This window comes from Psammomys obesus, unplaced genomic scaffold (genome assembly GCF_907164565.1).
Source record: "Psammomys obesus unplaced genomic scaffold, mPsaObe1.curated_primary_1811, whole genome shotgun sequence".
NCBI lineage: Eukaryota > Metazoa > Chordata > Mammalia > Rodentia > Muridae > Psammomys > Psammomys obesus.
Genome location: NW_026596039.1, coordinates 18,535,106 through 18,555,718, shown reverse-complemented (window position 1 = coordinate 18,555,718; position 20,613 = coordinate 18,535,106). Strand labels below are relative to the sequence as shown.

The 20,613-nt window shown below is 41.0% G+C and overlaps 1 protein-coding gene across 1 annotated transcript in view; it reads right to left on the bottom strand.

Moving 5' to 3' along the window:
- Sin3a (SIN3 transcription regulator family member A) overlaps window positions 1-20,613 on the bottom strand; it is a 61,579-nt gene that overhangs the window by 25,534 nt on the left and 15,432 nt on the right. The window contains 8 exon segments of the mRNA XM_055621949.1: window positions 287-405; window positions 3,993-4,082; window positions 8,547-8,705; window positions 8,831-8,983; window positions 9,650-9,901; window positions 11,428-11,710; window positions 12,556-12,662; window positions 18,726-18,902. Of these exon segments, the coding sequence (XP_055477924.1) occupies window positions 287-405; window positions 3,993-4,082; window positions 8,547-8,705; window positions 8,831-8,983; window positions 9,650-9,901; window positions 11,428-11,710; window positions 12,556-12,662; window positions 18,726-18,902 (1,340 nt within the window).

The following is a 20,613-nucleotide window of genomic DNA, read 5'->3' as shown; positions in this document are numbered from 1 at the left end:
GTGAGCATCTTATCCCCCTCTCTCAATCTCGTCCGTCTATGTAGCCCAAGCGGTTTGAAACTCACATGGCTCTGCCTCCCTCGTGCTGAGATTAAAGGTGTGTGCCACCAAACCCACTCTGTTTTCCCATCTTCAAAGATGTATGTACTACAAGGTTTGCAAGGGCCCTTCTGACACTGACACTTGTGACAACTAACAGCTCCATCACCTTTGTTTATAGCACACCCTTACAATCTCTGCATCAGAATATTGAAAGCATAGGGGCTATGCTCCCCATTTCACTTACCCCAGAAAAGGAGAAACCAGCTGTACAAGCTCGGACCTCGAGATCACCTCCTGGTTAAAAATAACAAGGCAGCGCAGGAAGTTTTCATAGGCCTCTGCACTCCGAAGAGCCTTTCGGACCTAATGGAAACAACCAGAAGAAAAACGCTTACAAGGAGAATCGGGGGCCCTGATTTTTTTAGATAGGGTCAATTTGATCAGATACTTACTAAGAAATCAATATTATTTTGTTTAGATATGATCAAGGAAACCACCTTAAAGAGAGAAAATAAAACAGCATAGCCTGTCTCTAAACAACCCAAAATGGATACGAACAAATACACACGGAGCAAGAACACTGACAAACACTGCCACTGCCAGCACCAGGTGATAAGCACACGAGGGTCACATCACTATTCACTTCAGTTTTACATGTTTTTAGAATTTTCCAGAGTTAAAATGTGAGATCATGTAATACACCTTCTCATACACTTGCTATTCCAGAACATATCAGTTTCTGTTGCCTTTCTTAAGAGCTATTTACAGAAATCTTTGTCAGCAGTTTTCACACTGTTATAAAATCTTTTTTATTGTTTTGTTTCAGGCAGGATGTCATGTAGCGGATGTACACCCTGAAGTTACTCTAAAACCAAGGATAGACTTTAAACTATGGATCCTCCTCCTGTTGCTTGGAATCACAGCTTGAGACAAAGGCAGGAGGATCATCACTTCAAGTTCAAGACCTCAGCATAGCCAGAGCTATGCATCAAGACCTTGTCTCAAAAAAATAGGAATGGCCTGAGTGGGGGATAGAGAGATTGCTCAGTGGTTAAAAGCACTTCCTGTTCATGCAGAGGACACTGATTTTGTTCTCATTATAGAGGCAGTTTGCAACATTCCTACAAACACATGGCATATGTAAGTGCATAAAAGCACACATACATACACCTAATATTAAATCTTAAAAACGACAACAAAAACTGGCAGAGGATATGACTCAAACAGCTAAGAGATTCTTTCACAAAGCCCAGAGTTCAGGTTCCCAGTACCCCACATAAATGCGAGGCACAGCAATACAAGACTGGGAAATAGAGACAAGGAATGTCCCTGAGGCTTACAGATCAGACGGCATCATCAATCAGTGAGTGAGCTCTAGGTTCAGTGAGTCCTTCTCTAAAAAAAATAGGTTAGAAGAGACGACACTCAACTGACCTGTGGCCTCCACACATACACATGCACATGAAGACAGAGACCCAGAGACACACCCAAACAAACAAAGGGCTGAGAGATGGTTCACTGAACAAAGAACTTGCCACGAAAGTTTGAGGTTAGAGTTGGGATTCCATACACTATATAAAGCCAGAAGCAGTCGGGTTCGATCTGCAATTTCAGCACGCCTACACTGAGACAGGAAGCAGAGACAGGAGATTCCCTAGTAGCTCCAGGGCCAGTTACCTTGAGTTGTCGGTGGTGCTCAGAAAAGACATCATGCCCAAAGTAAGTGAAAGATGAGGACAGACACTTATGCTCGGATGTGCACATGCCAATGCTTTCTTCTCTGTCACACACACATATGGGCTATTATCTTACAGCACTGAAGACTAACATTTAAAGTCTCAAAATTTTAAACTGTTTTAACAGCTTATAGAAAAAGTAAGACTAACTAGCTAGGTATAAGCCTGGAGTTTTAGTTCTAAAAGCCTGTTGGCACTGTGCACCTTCATGACCAGGACTTATCAACACACCTGTTTGATATGTTCAGATTATTTCCTGTGGAGCAGAAGGCACTACGGAGAACAGGATGGAACTCACAGGTGCACATCCCTCGAAATCAAAGAAGTCTATAGTTTTTGTACTGTATGCCAATTATTTGCTTTTAAATTTAACAGCTTTTAAACCTATGACAAAGTAGAAAGACATCCAATGGACCCTAACCAAATCACTCAACCTAAATGATAAACACAGAGTAAGTTGTGTGTACCCATACCATTTCTTTCACCAAATTTAAAAGAAACTTTGAGATACTCACTATATACATACTTTCAGTTATGTGTGTGTATATATGTGTACAAAAAAAAAAAACATATATGTATATATACATACACAGTGTAATGGAAGTTTTGGTTTCTTTGTAAACTCAAATTATTTTATGTAAATGTTTTTGTTTTAAGTATGGGATTTTAGTTGGGCTATAGTTTGTCCACGCCTGTTAATTGTCCACACCCTTTAATTTTGGGCATAGCTTTTGCCAGCTGGTAATGGCCTTCCATTGTGGCACAGAGAGGGGCGTGGTCTAGGACTCAGACTATAAATATGAGAGCCGAGAAAGAGAAGGTGTGGAGTTCGGTGTTGACATGTGGCAGTTTTGAGAGACAGAGACCAGAGACAGTATAGCAGTTTAGAGCAGCCAGAGAAAAACGCTTTGGGCCCAGCGTCATGGAGGAGAGGGCTAGTTCCATCTGTGACTGATGGAGATTGTTATATAGCTTCCATGACCCTAAACAGCTGGGAGAAGTAAAGGAGTCTGGACCCCTCTCCCCAGTAACCTTTTCTCTCCCACATAGGGGTTGAGAGGTTGGATGGGAGGTTGAGGCCTAAACACCCCAAATAGAGTTCTAAAAAAGAGCACTACATGCATACCAACGAAAATGTACTAAGACAATACCGCTGTCCTTCATCAGGACAGCTCCTGAGAGCACAGAGATGGAAAGGTATCTGGAGCTGTTATTCATGTGGCCCTTAATTAGTGTTTCTGCAAACACCCACAGGTACAAGGTAAGGGCAACCATGACCAGACCAATTCAGACTGGGTCCTGGGAGAAACCCACAGGCTGCCTACTTCACTGTGGAAAATGCCTGCTAATCATCAACTTGGATCCAAGGACAGAATCAGATACAGAAATAAAGTAAACTAAAACAGCATTCATGGTGTCCAGCAGAAATTTCAACTCTAGCTACTTCACAGAAACACCTACAGACCTTTAAAAACATTCCAGTAGTGAGATTCTCAAGCTGAACACAGTAGTGTATAAGTACAGCCTATTTGGGAGGTGGAGGAAGAAGGATCAGTAGTTGTTAAGTCATCCCTGGTTTTAAAGCAAGTCTGAGGTAAATATGGGCAATGTTAAAAGACCCTTTCTCAAAAAAACAAGAGAATTCCCACCACTCCCTCTGCATACCACCAAAAGTGTCAAAACAACTAGATCAGAGGCCAGCTAAAGCACGGAGAGCATGCTGGTGTGTCTGGGGCAGTGGGCTCCATGACTAGTGCCACCAACAAAAGAAAAGAAGGGCAGGGAGACATGATCCTTTATCCCTAAGGCAGGCAGAATCTATGAATTTGAGATCACAGACGTGTCCACACCTGTTAACTGTACACAGTAAGTCCCAGGTCAGGTTAAGGCTCATAGTGAGACCCTAACTTAAAAAAGAAAAACAACAAATGAACAAGCTACCTACAGGTCAATTACATGTGGTGGCTCTTAGGAGGCCAAAGAAGAATCAGGAACTATAGGTCAGCCTAGGCTACATACAAAATGAGTTCAAGGGCAATCTGAGCTACATGCAAAAGATTCTGTCTCCACACAAACCAAAAGATAAAGAATTATATAAAAAAAATGCCAAAAAAAAAAATCCTAATCAGTTGACAGTTTTAAAACAAAACCCTAGGGATTATGTGATTGTCCTTTGTTCTTAACTACTAATACCAAATGTTACCCATTGCTTACCTTATCAAAAAATAATGATTCGGTTCCAACACCATGCTTGCTGGCATCTGCCATTGAAGATTCCTTTAGACTAAGCAGTTTGGGTTTTTTCTGGAATTAAGTAAAGAAAAACATGAACAAGTCAGTGCATTTCCTTTGACTTTGGTAAAACAGCTCTGCTAATGCTAACAAGTAACTCAGAACAAATGAGAATTCAACCACAGATTTATATCATAACCTTTGTTTCTGTTAGTTTCCTTGACAGTTTCTGTCTTCACCAAAGGCTACATAGATGACTCTATTCACAGATATTCTCTCCTGTGAACAATGTTTACAATTAATGTCCTTCCTTTTTTCGTGCTGGCTTTAAACTCATGATCCTCCTGCCTCTGCCCCCTTCTGAAAATCCTCTGGCTTTTGCCACTCTAACCTGAGCTGGCTTGTGAAGCTCAGAAGTGAGCTGAAAGACTAGTGGAGCCATTTCCTATTCTGAATTAAGGCTTTGTGGCTCTGGCTACCTGTAGAGTCAGGAGTGATTGAGAGACCAGCACCACTAGAATGAAACCTTTGTATTACTGACACAACTTATGCTGGTCACCTGGAGATGAGAAATTAACGGCAATTAAGAAAAGACCAGCATCACTGAAGTGACACCTTCTGGGAAGTGTTTCTTCAGGATCAAGACAGAGGCTACTAGAAAAAACCTTAACTTTTGCTATTGGCAGCCAAGGTCATTCTTTGAACTGGCAGCCAAATTTGGTCTCCTAGGAGCTACTGTTTTTTAAGGTATGAAAGCACCATAGAGAGCAGCTGAAGCTTGCCTGGCCCTGGGAGAGGCCATCAGTGAAGGTACAGCTGGAGTAGCAACTGAAGCAAAGCTTGAAAGGATCTTGCAAACAAGAGCCCAGGAGAGGGTATCGGGGAACGGGCAGCCCAGAAGCATTTGAGACGTTAGGACTATGGGAAGACCACTAAGCAGTGGTGGTGGTGGAACCAGCCTGAGCCTAGGAAACAACCTGTGTGTGCCATAGCATCCAGAGCAGAAAAGTGCCCCAAGAAGCCTGTTGGAGGAGTTCAGGATATTGTTAAGTAGATCCCAGACATTGGACATGGTTATTTACACAGTTGGGAGTTTGGTTTTGCTTCATTCAAACTGACTGTGCCCTGGTTCTTCCCTCATAAAGAAAGCATTTAGCTCCTTTTTTATTTTACAGGCACACATAGTGGGGAGACGTGAAACTTTTAAAGGGAGTTCAGATTTTTAGAGACTAGTTAAAGAGACTGAACTTTTTTTTTTTAAATTTCTTTATTACACTTTATTCACTTTGTATCCCAGCTGTAGCCCTCTCCCTCATCCCCTCCCAATCCCAACCTCCTTCCCTCTTCTCCTCCTATACCCCTCCCCAAGTCCACTGATAGGGGAGGTCCTTCACCCCTTCCCTCTAACCCTAGCCTATCAGATCTCATCAGGGCTGTCTTCATTGTCTTCCTCTGTGGCCTGGTAAGGCTGTTCCCCCATCAGGGGATGGTGATCAAAGAGCCAGCTACTGAGTTCATGTCAGAGATAGCCCGTTCCCCTTACTAGAGCACCCACTTGGATACTGAGCTGCCATGGGCTACCTCTGTGCAGGGGTTCTAGGTTATTTCCAAGAATGGTCCTTGGTTGGAATATCTGTCTCAGAAAAGACCCCTGTGCCCAGATTTTTTGGTTCTGTTGCTCTCCACGTGGAGCTCCTGTCCCCTCTAGGTCTTTCATCTCCTCCTTCTTTCTTAAGATTCCCTGCACTCTGCCCAAAATTTGGCTATGAGTCTCAGCATCTGCTTTGATACCCTGCCGGGCAGAGCCTTTCAGAGGCCCTCTGTGGTCCTGTTCCTTGTTTTCTCCCTCTTCCCATCCTGTTTGCCTTTCTGAATGAGGATTAAGCATCTCACCCAGGGTCATCCTTCTTATTTAGCTTCTTAGGTGTACAAATTTTAGTATGATTATCCTGTATTATATGTCCATATTATATATCCACTTATAAGTAAGTATATAGCAGCTTAGTTAGTAATAGCCACAATCTGGAAACAATCTAGATGTCCCTCAACTGAAGAACGAATACAGAAATTGTGGTACATTTACACAATGGAATACTACTCAGCAATTAAAAACAAGGAAATCATAAAATTTGCAGGCAAATGGGGGGAACTAGAAAATATCATCCTGAGTGAGGTATCCCAGAAGCAGAAGGAGACTGAACTTTTCAATGTGTTTGACTTTATAAAGACTGTAGAACTTTTAAGTTATTTATGTTTTATTATATTCTGATACTCATGTTACCAGGCCATTTTGGGGACAAATGAAAAGTTTCTAATTGAAAAGTGATGTGTTTGTGTGTCAAGCTGACAAGGGGGTTGGTTGTGCGGGCCAGCCTTATACCAACTTGATGAAAGCTAGAGTCCTCTAGAGGAGGGAACCTCTAAGTTCAGGCTGTGCGCAGGAACATAGGGCATTTTAACTAGCGAAACAGGAGGGCCCAGTGCATTCACAGGGGTGGTGCGCTCCGGGCTCCAGAGCAAGCAGGCTGAGAAAGCCCCGACAAGTCTGTAAGCGGCACCCTCCTTGGCCTCGGCATCAGCTCCTATCTCCAGGTTCTTCCCGACCTGGCCTCCTTCCACCATGAGCAATGGCATGGAAGTGTAAACAAATACATCCTTGCCTTTCCAAGTTGCTTTTGGCCACCGTATTTTATCACAGCAATAGCCACGCTAGCTATGACACTTTCCCTGAGCAAAAAGTATCTTCACTGGGTACTAACACAATACTAAGTGCTACCAGGTTGGCATACACTATCTGAGGTAAATATATTTCTTTACTCTACCCTACTTCATTGTCTAACAGACAGCATAACCATCTCATCAGCATATCCACTCAGAGTAATATTTGTTATTTTTGTTTTTTTTGACACAGGGTCTCTTGGTAGCCATGGCTGGCCCCAAACTCACAGAGATATAGCCACTTCTTTGCTGTCCCACCCACAGCAGTGCTAACAACACCCAGCCAGGTTAATACTTAACACTGATTTTCAAAGGAGAAAAAAAAAAAAAAAGCTGGATACAGTGGCACACACCTGTATCTCTTCACTCAGTAGTCTAAGACAGGAGGTCTTCAATGAGTTCGCAATTAGCCCGGACCACTAACTGAGTACCAGATTAGTGAAGGCTACCTGTTGAGACCTTTTCTCCAAAACACAAACTTACACTTACACACACACTAAAACAATCAGAAATGAATAGGCTGTAATATAACCCCACTAAGCAAACTTTACTTTTAAAAACCTACCTCTTACAACCTGTGAAGACCTATGCAGGCTCTGTGATCAGCAGCTGTCTCAGAGTACATATAAGCTCAGCCCACAGTTTTTGCTGCCTATGGGATGTGAAAACTAAGTGCTAGCATGTTTCTCCTGTGGATCTTCAGCATGCAAGGAAACAGATCTAAGAACAAGCTCTTCGCTATTTAACTGATTAATGTAATCCACAGAATACTTACTGAAATTAAAAATAAAAATAAAAACCACACCAAACCATTACTATATTCAACCTGCACCCAAAACCAAGAAAACACTGCAAGCACCCAAACAATGGAATCTTTCAGAGTATGTCAGTCCTGGAGCCACTTACTTGACAGCCATCACCTTCCACTATCTTTTTTCTTTAACTAAATTCTGTAGACACCTCTACTCCATATTACATAATTTAGAATTCCCAGAGAAATCAACATTGAATACATACAGCTTCCTTCTTATCCTAGGCACACTAAATCAAAGAAAGCAAGCTGGGCTTTCTCACTGACAGATCATCAGTGTTTAGTGTAGTAAGTTAGTAACACAAACTAAGATTTCCATCTAGTACTGCCCAAAGCTCTTTCCTTGAAAACTAAGATAATGTAGGTAAGATCTGTCAACCAAACAAGAACCAAGGGCAGAAGCCTCCTCTAGTCAAAGCCACGGAAGAAAGCCTTGCCATTAGGGGACACTATGTTCACAAGAGTTGAGCTGCCCCTTGAGTAGTACCTTCACCACTCATTTACTTATGAAATTTCAATTTAAGAATCTTCTGTGCTGGAGAGATGGCACAGTGGTTGAGAGCACTATTCTTACAAAGGTCCTGAGTTCAACTCTCAGTAACCACATGGTAGCTCATAACCATCTACAATATGATCTGATGTCCCTCTTCTGGCATGCAGGTGTACATACAGATAGAGCACTCATATACTTAAAATAAATAAATAAATAACCCTAAAAAAATATTTCTTCCTCTAACAAAAGGAAAGCTTACATCAAATCTTGAGGAACATTACTTAAGTTTTGGTAAAAACAAACAAAAGAAGCCAGACGCTCAAAGCAAAGAAGAGATAATACAGGAAAAATACAAGAGCTGAAAAATACACACCATAATCCATATAGCACGTGCTCTTCTGACCCACCTTTTTGCAAAGCTACAAAGAAGCTTTTCAGGGGATTTCTGTGACCCACCCCAACCTGCTCTGGGTATAGAGGGTCAGACCACTGTACCTTCTACCTGCCTACTCACCTTCACTGGAGGTGTGGCTCCTGTTCCTGAGTGCCTGCGGATCTGGCAGCCGTTCTGGCTGGGTCTCTGCGGCTTGTTATTCAGTTGAGGCTTCTTCACAGTGCCTCCATGGTCATTTCTCACAGAATCAACCTTCTCCGCGGTTGTTTTGCTTAAAAGCTGATTAAGACATGAGACAGATTAATACGCTAATCAAAATATCATCTAAAAAAAACCCCTCTTACTGTAGCTTTCCAACTTATAATAACAATCTAAAATAATGTAGTTGTCTAAATGAGACTTACCACCGAGCTGTTGGCATCTGGCAGGAACTGTCCAAACTCAGATAACAGATCTTCCTGGTTTTTGAAGAGACGAGCCACCTGGGCATACACCTCCTGCTCAGTCAGAGCTGGAGTGTAGTTTCCTCCAGCTTCCTTGGCATTTCGCTGTTCTTTCTAAAGAATGATATAAGATATTAGGAGAGTTACTATTTTGAATCCTCTACCACTGAACAAATACCTTCTGAATTTTTGATATGACTAAAATATGTTATCTACTTCAGCTACATTAAAGGAAGGTTAATTACTGTGCTGACTGCAAGATTTTGAGAAAGGAGAAGGTGCTGAATGATGGGTCTTCATAAAACTACAAACACATGAATGCTCCTTAATTAAACTGATAGAACAAAACATCAGAAAATTTTGTCCATGTTCTCTACTGTAAATTAATCACACTACACAAACTACCCTCAGAAACTTACAATATGAAACAAGTATTCTCTTCGTAACTAGTGGCCATAAAAATCCTGACAAGATGCTACTAGGTAAGCAAAGCAAATAAGTAAAACTGGTTTCAAAAACACACATTCCAGTTCCAACCAAAAAACATTCCCAGTAAAAACTACAAAGCACAATGACTCTTCTAGTTCTTCTCAGACTAGGTACTCTGAGTTTGACCATCATATAAGTAGAACCTAATTTAACCACAACAAAAACAACCATTTCTGAGCTGGGTGTGGCAGCAGCAACCAGAATCCAGCTACTCGGGTGACTGAGTCAAAAGAATCACCAGAGCCCAGGATTGTCAGACCTGCTGAAGGAGCAATAAAGTAACCCTCTTACCTGGTATGTGTGCAAAATCTCCAAGAATGCTTTGTAGATGTCTGGTTGGCCCTGGAATCTGTTCTTGATCTTATTAACATAGTTGATGGCATGATTAAACTCTACAGGTTGATTGTTCTGCAAAGATGGAGCAGTTCCCAAGGAGATTGTCACTGGTGTGTGGGTCTGGACTGGCGGGGAGCGCGGGGACGCATATGGTGGGAGTGGAGGAGTCTGCTGACTGGCTGGAGTATGTGCTTGGAGTTGGGAAGGCTAAACAGAAAAAAAGTATTTCCTCAAGAACATAGTTAATTTGACATTGGGGAAGAAAATGCAAAACAAAAACCCAAGGGATCTGATCAACCTATATCTTTTATTTAGTCATGTAAGCCATGCCATACTAGTTCAGCTCAAATATACAAGACCGGGTAGGAGATATAGAAAGTGTTCACATTGACATTACCATCTCAGACCCTAATTTCCTAAATACAACCTTAAATCAGAAACCCTTTCTAATTATAGGGATAAATTTTTCATATGCAATTTTTTAATTTGCACTACCTTAACAGGTGCAAAATAAAACAATTTTTAATGTCAAGGATAACAACTCAACTGTTCCTGTAATCCAACATGAAATGCTTCTAAACCAGCTCTGCTCAATAGAAGGCCCCGAAATGATGGACTGCTCTTTCGTTATTTCATTCAGTACAATAGCCACCAGGTACATGCTGGTTCCTGAGAACATAAAATTTAGCTAATGCAACTCAAACACTGAATTGCTTAAACTAATTTAATCTTATGTGGCTAGCAACTATTCTATCATATCTACATCAAGAATATCTTCGACTTGGGGGCTGGAGATGGCTCAGTGGTTAAGAGCCCTGTCTGCTCTTCCAAAAGACCTGGGTTCAATTCCCAGCATCCACATGGCAACTCACAATTGTCTGTAAGGGATCTGATACCTTCACATTAATGCACATAAAATTAATAAATTATTTTTTAAAAAGAGTATCTTCCACTTATTGTGATTATTAGCTGATCTGGCAAATGGAGTAAGTTGGTTGTGGATTTCTGAGACAGTCTTTAATACAGCTCAGGATGTTTTCAAATTCCTTATCCTTCTGCCTTCACATCCCACGTTCTGAGATTTACAGAGATGTCTTCATACCCAGCTCTGCAATGATGCTTATAAAGTGACAGTTTTCTAAGCAGAGTCTAAATTCACCATAATAAAAATAATCCTTTCTGAGTGAGGTATGATGACAGCTCCTAGATTCTCAGTTACTCAGGACCACCAAACCCCAGGATTATAAGACCAGCCTAAAGCTGGGCGCCGTGGCGCACACTTTTAATCGCAGCAGCTGGGAAGCAGAAGCAGGCGATCTCTGAGTCCAAGGCCAGCCCGGTCTACAATGCGAGTTCCAGGACATCCAGAGTTACACACAGAGAAACCCTATCTCGGGAAACAAAAAAAAAAAAAACAAAAGATTAAAAAATAACAACAAAAGACCAGCCTGGGCAACACAGACGAGTAGAAAAACAAAGCAAACCACAAACAAACCCTATTCCTACCTGTGATGTCAAAGAACTACTGCAAAGCCACCGCAGAGGGCTGCTAAGCAGAAGCAGAGGACAAACAATAGTCTTAGAATCTGCTACATGATGCTTAAAGTGAGTATCTAAATAACGCAGTATATAAACAGGAACCATGCGACAGCGGTGAGACCTCAACATCTCTGATAACATCACTGTAACTTGTCTCAAGTACTTTCAAGGGGCACAGGGTCTCCCACACTCACCTTGCTGACTTTGGCGGGTGTGGGCTGAGGAGCTGGCTGGGCAGGAGCGGGAGCTGACGGGGCTGAAGGCTGGGAGGGATGCTGAGATGGCGGCTGGGGCTGGGGCTGGATGCCATGGGTAGGAATCTGATGGACCTGGCCAGGAGTTGTCACATTCACCATATCATTAGTCTGCACCTCAATTTTGTAGCCAGGAGGCAAGAAAGTGTTGAAGCCCATGATCAGATCAGGGTGGCCTTTAAAGAGCTGAGACACACGGCTAATCACTCCTGGAGTATCAATGCTGACAAAAACAAAAGGACAGACAAGTGATAAAAGGCAAGCTTGACAAAACCCTAGAGGAAAACATTAACTTCTCACTATATTTTCTCTAACCAGGAAAATATAAAAAGGCCAAAGAATTCAAATTCCAAAGCCATTTGTAGGCTCGGTCACAATTTTAACTGAAATATACATACACGGCAATAATTCTATCAAGCAGATGTACACAGTACACCTGTTCCCAAGCCAGGCCCAATCTTGGATATGTCAGTACAGATCATAGATCATAATGGGCTTGTCTCTACACTGTTCAGATGAGTTATTCTCAAACAGTGAGCCAAGACGGAATATCGCAGGGTAACTTAAATTAAAAAAAAAAAAAAAAGCCTAAAAACTTATCAGTGTTACTTCTTTCCTAACTGAAATAAGTACCAAGAAATAGTTCAGTACAGGTTTAAAAAAAAGAAAAACAAAAACAAAAAAACAGAAAGCCAAGTAATGGTGGGGCATACCTTTCATCCCAGCACTTGGGAGGCAAAGGCAGGCAGATCTCTGTGAGTTCAAGTCTAGCCTGGTCTACAAAGCCAAGAACAGCCAAGGCTACATAGAGAAACAAAACAAAACCAAAAAAAAAAAAAAAAACCCTAGTGCTCTAAAATTTCCACCATGTTAAGCCGAGCACCTGAGAGGCTGAGACAATAGGACTGCCCAGAGTTCAAGGCCACTCTGAGCTACATACAGCAAGCTTCTCAAAAGCATTCCTCCAATGAAAATAATCTATAAAAAATGGGTGATTACATATATGTGTTCTGTCTAAAAATCAACATGCCAAGCACAAACTTACACGCAGCCACACATATTCTTTACCTCTGAGATTTAAATTCCTTCATGATGTCAAGGAAATCATTGTAGACCTGAGGTTGACTACCAAACTGCAGCTTCACCTGGTCAAGATAGGACAGGGCGTCTTCCACCTGGGCAGGGATACATTTCAAAGATATAAGAAGTCAAAAATATTAACAAAAGATAATCTATGCTCAAATCAAGACAGTAAGTGAAGGCGGGCCTGGTGGTGCACACCTGTGGTCCCAACACTGAGGGGAAGGGGAGAGGGGGGGAGACAGAGGCAGATCTCTGTGAGTTCGAAGCCAGCCTGGTCTACAAAGTGAGTCCAGAAAGACAAGGCTACACAGAGAAACCCTGTCTCGAAAAACAAAACAAAAACAAGGCAATAAGTGAATTATATATGAAGTATAAGAAATTAGTATGAACAGTGAATATATGAGCCAATTTTAAAACAAAGATCAACTCATATCTTGAGCCTTGCTGGGAGGTGGATGTGCACGCCTTTACTCCAAGCACGGGGAGGGGGAGAGGCAAGTGGATCTCCGTGAGTTCGAGGACAGCCTGGTCTACTGAGCCAGTTCCAGGAGAGCTGGGGCTGTTACACAGAGAAACACTGTCTCGAAAAACCAAACCAAACCAAAACAACAACAACAAAAACCTGTAGCCTTGGATAATTTTCTAGGGAATGATCAGTCACTAACAATTGTATTACCATAGTATTCAACTTACCCATCTCATAACTACTTGCTCAGATACAACACAGCATAACTAATACAAGCGTTAAAGATTCAATAAGCAAGTTAAAGCCATTAACTGCACAGAAATTTACTCATATCTAGTGGAAATCCTAACACAGTGGAGGTAAAATAATCACTGAAGGCCATAACAGCACATGGAAACCACATCACTTTCTCTTCCAAAGTGAGGGAACCCTAAGAGGTGATTTATAAACTCAAACCCAAGGACAAGTACATGTTAGCAAATGTGAGATCCGGTCAATAATGTTGGAGGAAGCAGCATTTGCAAAAGCTAAACCAGATCAGTATCGCTAGGAGTTAAGTACTGGTAAGAAGAATAATCATGAAAAAAGCAGCATTCAGATCTTGAAGGAACCTATTAGTCTTGCAAAACTTAACTTAGATGTTTCTCTTCTTCATTTTCATGTCTTCCAGTTGCTATAATCACAGGACAGACTAAATGGAAGGAAGGAATGGGGCTGTAAAGATGCCACAATGGGAAAGCTGCTCACCTTGCAAGCATGAGGACCTGAGACTGGACTCTCCAGCCATATTAGCAAACCTCTATAACTAACCCCAGTTCAGGTGTTAAAGGTAGTACTTGGACAGAGGTAGATCTGAGAGGATGGCTGGCTGGGCCGGCCAGATACTTTGGCAGAAATGAGCAACCCTGTCTCAAAAAATAAGATGAAAAGCAGAAGGGGAGAGAATAAAGTGAAGAAAGGAAAACCAGTTATGCTCTGGGAATAATTCTAACTGATGTGAGAATGGCTTGATGTGTGCTGGCTGGTCTAAAGAACAGAAAACTTAAAAAGATTCAAAAGCTTTTAGCAAGAAATGGGATAGGATTTGAGGAGTAAGTGAATATAAGAGACAAGGGAAATCAAGCATTCAAAAGTGACCTGCCATAAACAAAAAAGAGTTTGGAGGGCTAGGAATATACAAGTATAACTTAGGATATTATAATACTTAGGAGACAGGCAGGGGAGATACCTATTACATACTCTGAGATAATATTTTAAACTGTACAAAATTTTAGGTTTTAAGATTAGGAAATAATATCTGATTTTGGTATAAACTATAATTTTTTATATACTATTAAATGATGTTGTAGTATAAATGTCCCTAAAACTCGTGCTTCTAATCTTTTTGTAAATGTGTTTCTAGCTTTCATTTGTATTACTGGGAAATAAATCTATAGGCTGCTGAATGTTGGGCAAGTGCTCTACACTAAGCCACGGCCCTAGGTTCATAACCTCTTTTTTGGGGGAAAGGGGTCCTACTAAGGATCATAAGCATTCTGCTACGTACCTACAATGCCCAGAACCAAGCTGAAAATCAGAAGTTTCTTCCCCTGCTGTGCTGGCAATTAAAGTCAGGAATTTGAACATCCTAAGCAGGAGTTATACTTGCAGAATCCATGACAACTGCTAACTGCTTCTCTTCTCTTTCTGACAGTATTCATGTGTGGGGAGCCAGAGGACCTCAGTCAATCCTCAGGTACCATCCATCTTCTTCTTGAGACAGGGTCTCACCTTCCTGTAACTCCTCAAGTAGGCCAGGCTGGCTGCCTAGTTAGTCTCAAGGATTGGCCTATGTCTGCCTCCCCAGAAAGTACAAGTACACACACCACCACCCGCAGCCTTTTAAAAGTGGATTCTGAGGATTCAACTCACTTCATCAACTGGTCTATATCCTCAGCTCACGTTCTGGTAGTATTAAATGGGGCCTGTAGAAGACAGACACCATGAATAAGGACAGTGACTTGGTAGAAGAGTTGGAGGAAACTTACGTTGATATTCTGAGCCTTCCACCTTCTGCCATATAGGGCAAAGTTTTTTGTTGTGGATATTTTTGTTGTTGTAACTGTTTTTTTTTTTTTTAAGATTACTTACTATGTAAACAATGTTCTGTCTGCATGTACACCTGCAAGCCAGAAGAGGGCACAAGATCTCATTATAGATGGTTGTGAGCCACCATGGAGCTACTGGGAATTAAACTCATGACTTCTGGAAGAGCAGCCAGTGTTCTTAATCTCTGAGCCATCTCTCCAGCTCATAACTGTTTTTTGTTTTGTTTTGATTTGATTTGACTTGTTTTGTTTTAAAGAGACAAGGTTTTACTATGTAACCCTGCCTGGCCTGGAACTTGCAATGTAGATCAGGATGGCTTTGAACTCCCAGATATCCACCTAACTCTCCCTCCAAGTGCTGGAATTAAAGGCATCACAACCATGTTCTGCTTTTAAACACTCTATTTTTGTGCTCGTATCTGTTTGTCTCTGTCTCTCTGTGTGATTTGAGAGAATGACCCCCATAGGTTCATGTTTGAATGCTTAGTCCCAATTAATGAACTGTTTGGGAAACATTAGGGGGTGTGGCTTTCTTGGAGTAGGTGTGTCACTAGGGGTAGACTCCTGAGGTTTCAAAATCCCATACAAGGCCAGTCTGTCTCCTCCCATGCACAAACACACCTGCAGATGAGATGTGAGCTACTTCTCCTGCCTGCTGCCATGCTCCCTACCATGATGGTCATGGCTAAGCCTCTGAAACTAAAAACAAGCCCCCAATTATATGTCTTTCTCTATAAACTGGCTTGGTCATGGTGTTTCCTCGTTAGTAATAAAACAGTAACTAAGTAAGACACATTCATACAAATACAAACACTGACGCAAAAATGGCAGGCAAGGGCTGGGGCTATAGCTCATCGGTAGAAGGCTTGTCTAAACGTGTGAGGCCCTACAGCCAATGTCCAGTACAATCAGGAAAAGGAAGCAAAAAAAACAAAAATGGCAAGCAATGTGAGATACAAAAACTTCAAGGACTGTTGAATTGGTTCTGCAGGTTCAGGTACTTGCCACCAAGTCTAACAACCTAAGTTCAATCCTTTGACCCACATGGTACAAAAAGAACCATTCTCCAAAAGCTGTTCTCTGACCTCCAAGAAGAACATGCTGCTAGTAGCATGTGCATGCACAAACACATAAATGTAATTTTGAAATCTGTCAAATTAAAAAAAAAAAAAGGGTCAGAGGTAGGAAATAGGGATCGGTACACGGTGGTGACCCCAGCACCTGAGAGGCAGAAGCGGCGATGATCCTCAACTAGATAGTTTTCAGGGGAACCCGAGTCAAGAGCTCTCTCAACCCACACTTCCCCGAAGAAAACTCAAACTATCATATTTAGAAATCCTATCATTCAAGACCTTTTGACTGAAAAACATCGCAATTCTACCCAAAACTTAACTCTCTAATCCCAATCCAATGTTGCTGGTTTTTATAAGAATTATAACAAAACCGACAAGGCATATTCCATGTGCTAGCCTACACAACTCCCTAGATGAGGGCAGGTGAAGGAAACAGACAATGCCCTTTGGGAGGGCTGGCTGGAAAAGGGTGTAGCAATAAGCCGACCACTGGGATTTATACCTATAATCCCAACACTGCAGAAAAAGGCAAGAGAAACAAGTTCAAGGACACTCTTCTCGACACCTTTACCCAGAAAGAGCTCTAGAAGTGGTTTTGTTAGTTCAAAGACCAATTTATAAAGATTTTAGAATATTATGGCATCATCTACAGAACACAGTATAAACCAAGTTTTGATTTTTTCCCCAGACATTTTAACACAGTAGTATCTCATTTTGTGACACAGATATCGCTCTACAAGCAGAATGTGAAAACAATCAAGTAGTACACCAAATATCCCCAAAGAGCACAAATATCTTTGTGCTATCTTTACAGACTATTCCTCACTAACTCTGAAATTACTTAAACCATGACAGATATTTCTATATTGTTTAACTTTGGTGTTCATTATGCTATTTTCATAGTATTTAGTGTGCTCAGGCCAATATTAAATTCCTTAGAATGGACATCAATACGACAGAAATCAAGCAAAAGATAACTAAGCAGTTTAGATAGCCCTTGTATACAGAAAATCAGTTCCAAGCTCTCCAGTGGACGCCTGCAACATGTAAAATCTTAGCCCTACCCTACTAAACCGTTTTTTTTTCCTCTACATACATATTTATGATAAAATCTGACTTATAAATTAGGCACAGTAAAAACTGATAACTTAGCATCTATCTTACCAAACTCAGCACGTGTCTTCTTCCCTTAACCAGGTTGAGAAATGTCCCACTTTTACTCTAAAAAAAACACTCTATGGCTTCTCTTCAGGATCTCCCACTGTGAGTGCCTTACACCTGGAGCCTAGAATCTGATTTCCTAAGTGGCTAACAGGCAGGCTACAGAATGAGTATGCTTGGTAAAAGGATGATTTCTATACCATGGGGGATGGAGAGACAGTGTGAGATTTCATCAAAATACTATTCATGATGGCACAGTATCTATAATTTTATACTGCTTATTACTGTGGGTAATTGAAATAGCAGAAAGCAAGTTTTCAAGTAAGAGAAGAGACTACTTACTACATTAGAAAAAAAAAAGTAGACATTTTTTCACACACAGATGCACTTTGGAGTATATCGTTCACTCCCACAATATAAACCACTAGATAGAATTAGACAGAATTAGGCTGTTACAACCAAATGAAGATAAAACATCTCATCACTTCAGTTTTAACATACATTTTCTGCACTTGATTTCAAACTGATTTACCTAAAAGTCAATCAGAAAGGCTGAAAACTAAGCAATTCCTACAAAATCACAAATTTGAAAACATAATACACAAAGAGACAAAAAAGTGAGCTGGGAACACAAGTTTCAATCAATCTTGCAGTCTCATGCATTGTAATGCACCACAATGTTTTCAGCAGAACACATGACACACTGACACTTCATTCAGCTTTTTTCCCCAAACTTTATTATCAAGGGTGTCTCGAAAGTAGCATGTTTTTACTAAGTATAGATTTTAAAAGGCCCATAAAGACCAGGGTGGTGGTGCACCCCTTTAATCCCAGCACTTGGGAGGCAGAGGCAGGTGCATTTCTGGTTCGAGGTCAACCTGGTCTATGTAGTGAGTTCCAGGACATTCAAGGCTACAAAGAAAAACCTTGTCTCAAAAAAACAAAACAAAACAAAAACAAAATGATGCCCACAATTTCAGCTGTTCAGAGCAATAATAAGGTTTAGTCCAAGCTGTACTATGGTACTAACTTTCTATACCCAAATTAGTCTGTGTAGACATGTGTGTACTTGATAAAAACCTTGTACTATGAAGAACTGAGTCGAAGAGAAGCATCTCAAACTCAGACTTCACTTTCCATGACAATAACCCTTCAATTCTGGCATGTTTGAGTACATGCATTCATACAGCCAACACTTTCTAAGTGTATGTTTCTCGGGATGAGACACTTGTGACAAAAGAGAAATACACATAGGTTTCAAAACAAAAACAAAGCAAAACTTCTTGTAATTCAAACCCTACTTTCTTAGGGTAAAGCACTATTTCCTGCGGAAGATAAAGGGACCCAAGGAAAGAAACAGAATGCCACCTTGAGCCTCTGAAACTGCTGCTGTCCCTGCACCGGTGCGACTGGTGGGGCTGGATGGGCATGGCTCTGGACCACCTGGCCTCCATGGGGCTGGACAGCTGCTGGATGATGATGACTGCTATGAACTGATGCTATGGTGGGTCCATGACTACCAGAACTTTGTGGCACAGCTGAAACCTAGGGTGAACAAAATACAGAAAAATTAAGGCTTGTGCATTCTTCCCAAATGCATCTAGAGAAATAACACAAATGCCCAAAGCATGTATTTCTGCATGCATAAACACATTAAGAAAAGAAAAAGGGAATTAATGATGCTATAGCCCAAGTAAATTTAATGTTTTACATATATTAAAAATCATTCGATTTAAGCTGGGTAGGATGGCACTTTTTTTTTTAATCCCAGCACTAGGGAAGCACAGGCAGGCACATCTCTGAGTTTTAGGCCAGCCAGATCTGTGCTGTGAGTTCCAGGACAGCCAGAGCTATATATTGAGACCCTGTTTCAAAATGTAATAATAATACTAATAATAAATTTCCAGAACACTTCTGTTCTCCTATTTCAAAACTGTTAATCAAAGCCAAAAGTGGGAGATCATGCCTATATTCTCAGCATTTAAAAAACTAAAGTGGCTCTGAGTTTGAAGTCTACCAGGGCTGGGTAGCGAATTCCATGCCAACCTGAGCTACAGAGGGAGAGCTTCTCTCTAAAACTGAAAACAAGAAAATGGTGATGGTGGTGGGTACTGTTTTAATCAGTATAGCTGACTGTTTCATCCCGAAATAAGGAACTTGAACACTGTGAATTTTACTTTCTCTAAGCAGTATAAATCATACACCTCAACTTAGAGAATAATAAAGCTTTTCACAAATCCTCACAAATTTATAAAAATTAACTTGAGCAAGGGAGATAGAAATAAAGCAATTATATGTAAAATTAGATATAAAATTTAAAAGACTGGATAAGAAAATATTTAAGAAGCTGGAAGTGTGGCTCAGTTCACAGGAAGCCTTGGGCTCCATCTCCAAAACTCAAACATGATGTGCTAATACTGGGCTGTAGTCTCCACAGCTGACAGGACAGAGAAGACCAGACACTTAAGTCATCGCAGCAAATTCATGGACCGTCTGGGCTACAACCTTATGACCTTATATATAAAAAAAAAAAAAAAACCACGAAAGAAAAAAAATTAAATGAATTCTACAAATGGTAATAAAAATTAAAATAAAAACCAAGTGTGGTAGTACATGCCTTTAATCCTAACATTTGGAGGCAGACAGGCAGCCTGGTCTATACCAAGACTTCCAAGCCAGCCAGGGCTACACTGTGAGTAAGAGGCTGACTTAAAACAAAAACAAACAAACAAACAAACAAACAAAAAAATGGGGGCAGGGGGCCCTGGGGAGCATTAGAAACCAAATTAAGTTTAAAAAATAAAGCCAGGTGGTGGGGTGGCTCAAGCTTGTAATCCCCAGCACAGCCATGGCTACACAGAGAACCTGTCTTGAAAAACAAAATTATACAGTAAAATAACATTTTAAAATAAAAAATGAAAAAAGTAGCCAGGCAGCTGGCTCTCTACAAGTTCGAGGTCAGTCTGGGCTACAAAGTTAGTCCAAGACAGCCAAGGCTACAAAGAAACCACATCTCAGAGAGGAGAAAAAAAAAAAAAGCAAGTACCTCTAATTTGAGATATAAATTAATAACAAGAAAGGTTAGGGGTATGGGTTAGCAGTAGAACACTTGCCTGACACAAACAATGCCCTGGAATCAATCTCAACTAACACAAACATGTGAGGCAAAGTGACATAACCTATTAACACAACTGAAAGGCAGGAGGACAAAAAACTTCAACGCTAGTCTGGGCTATGTAACGCGGCTCTATTTTAT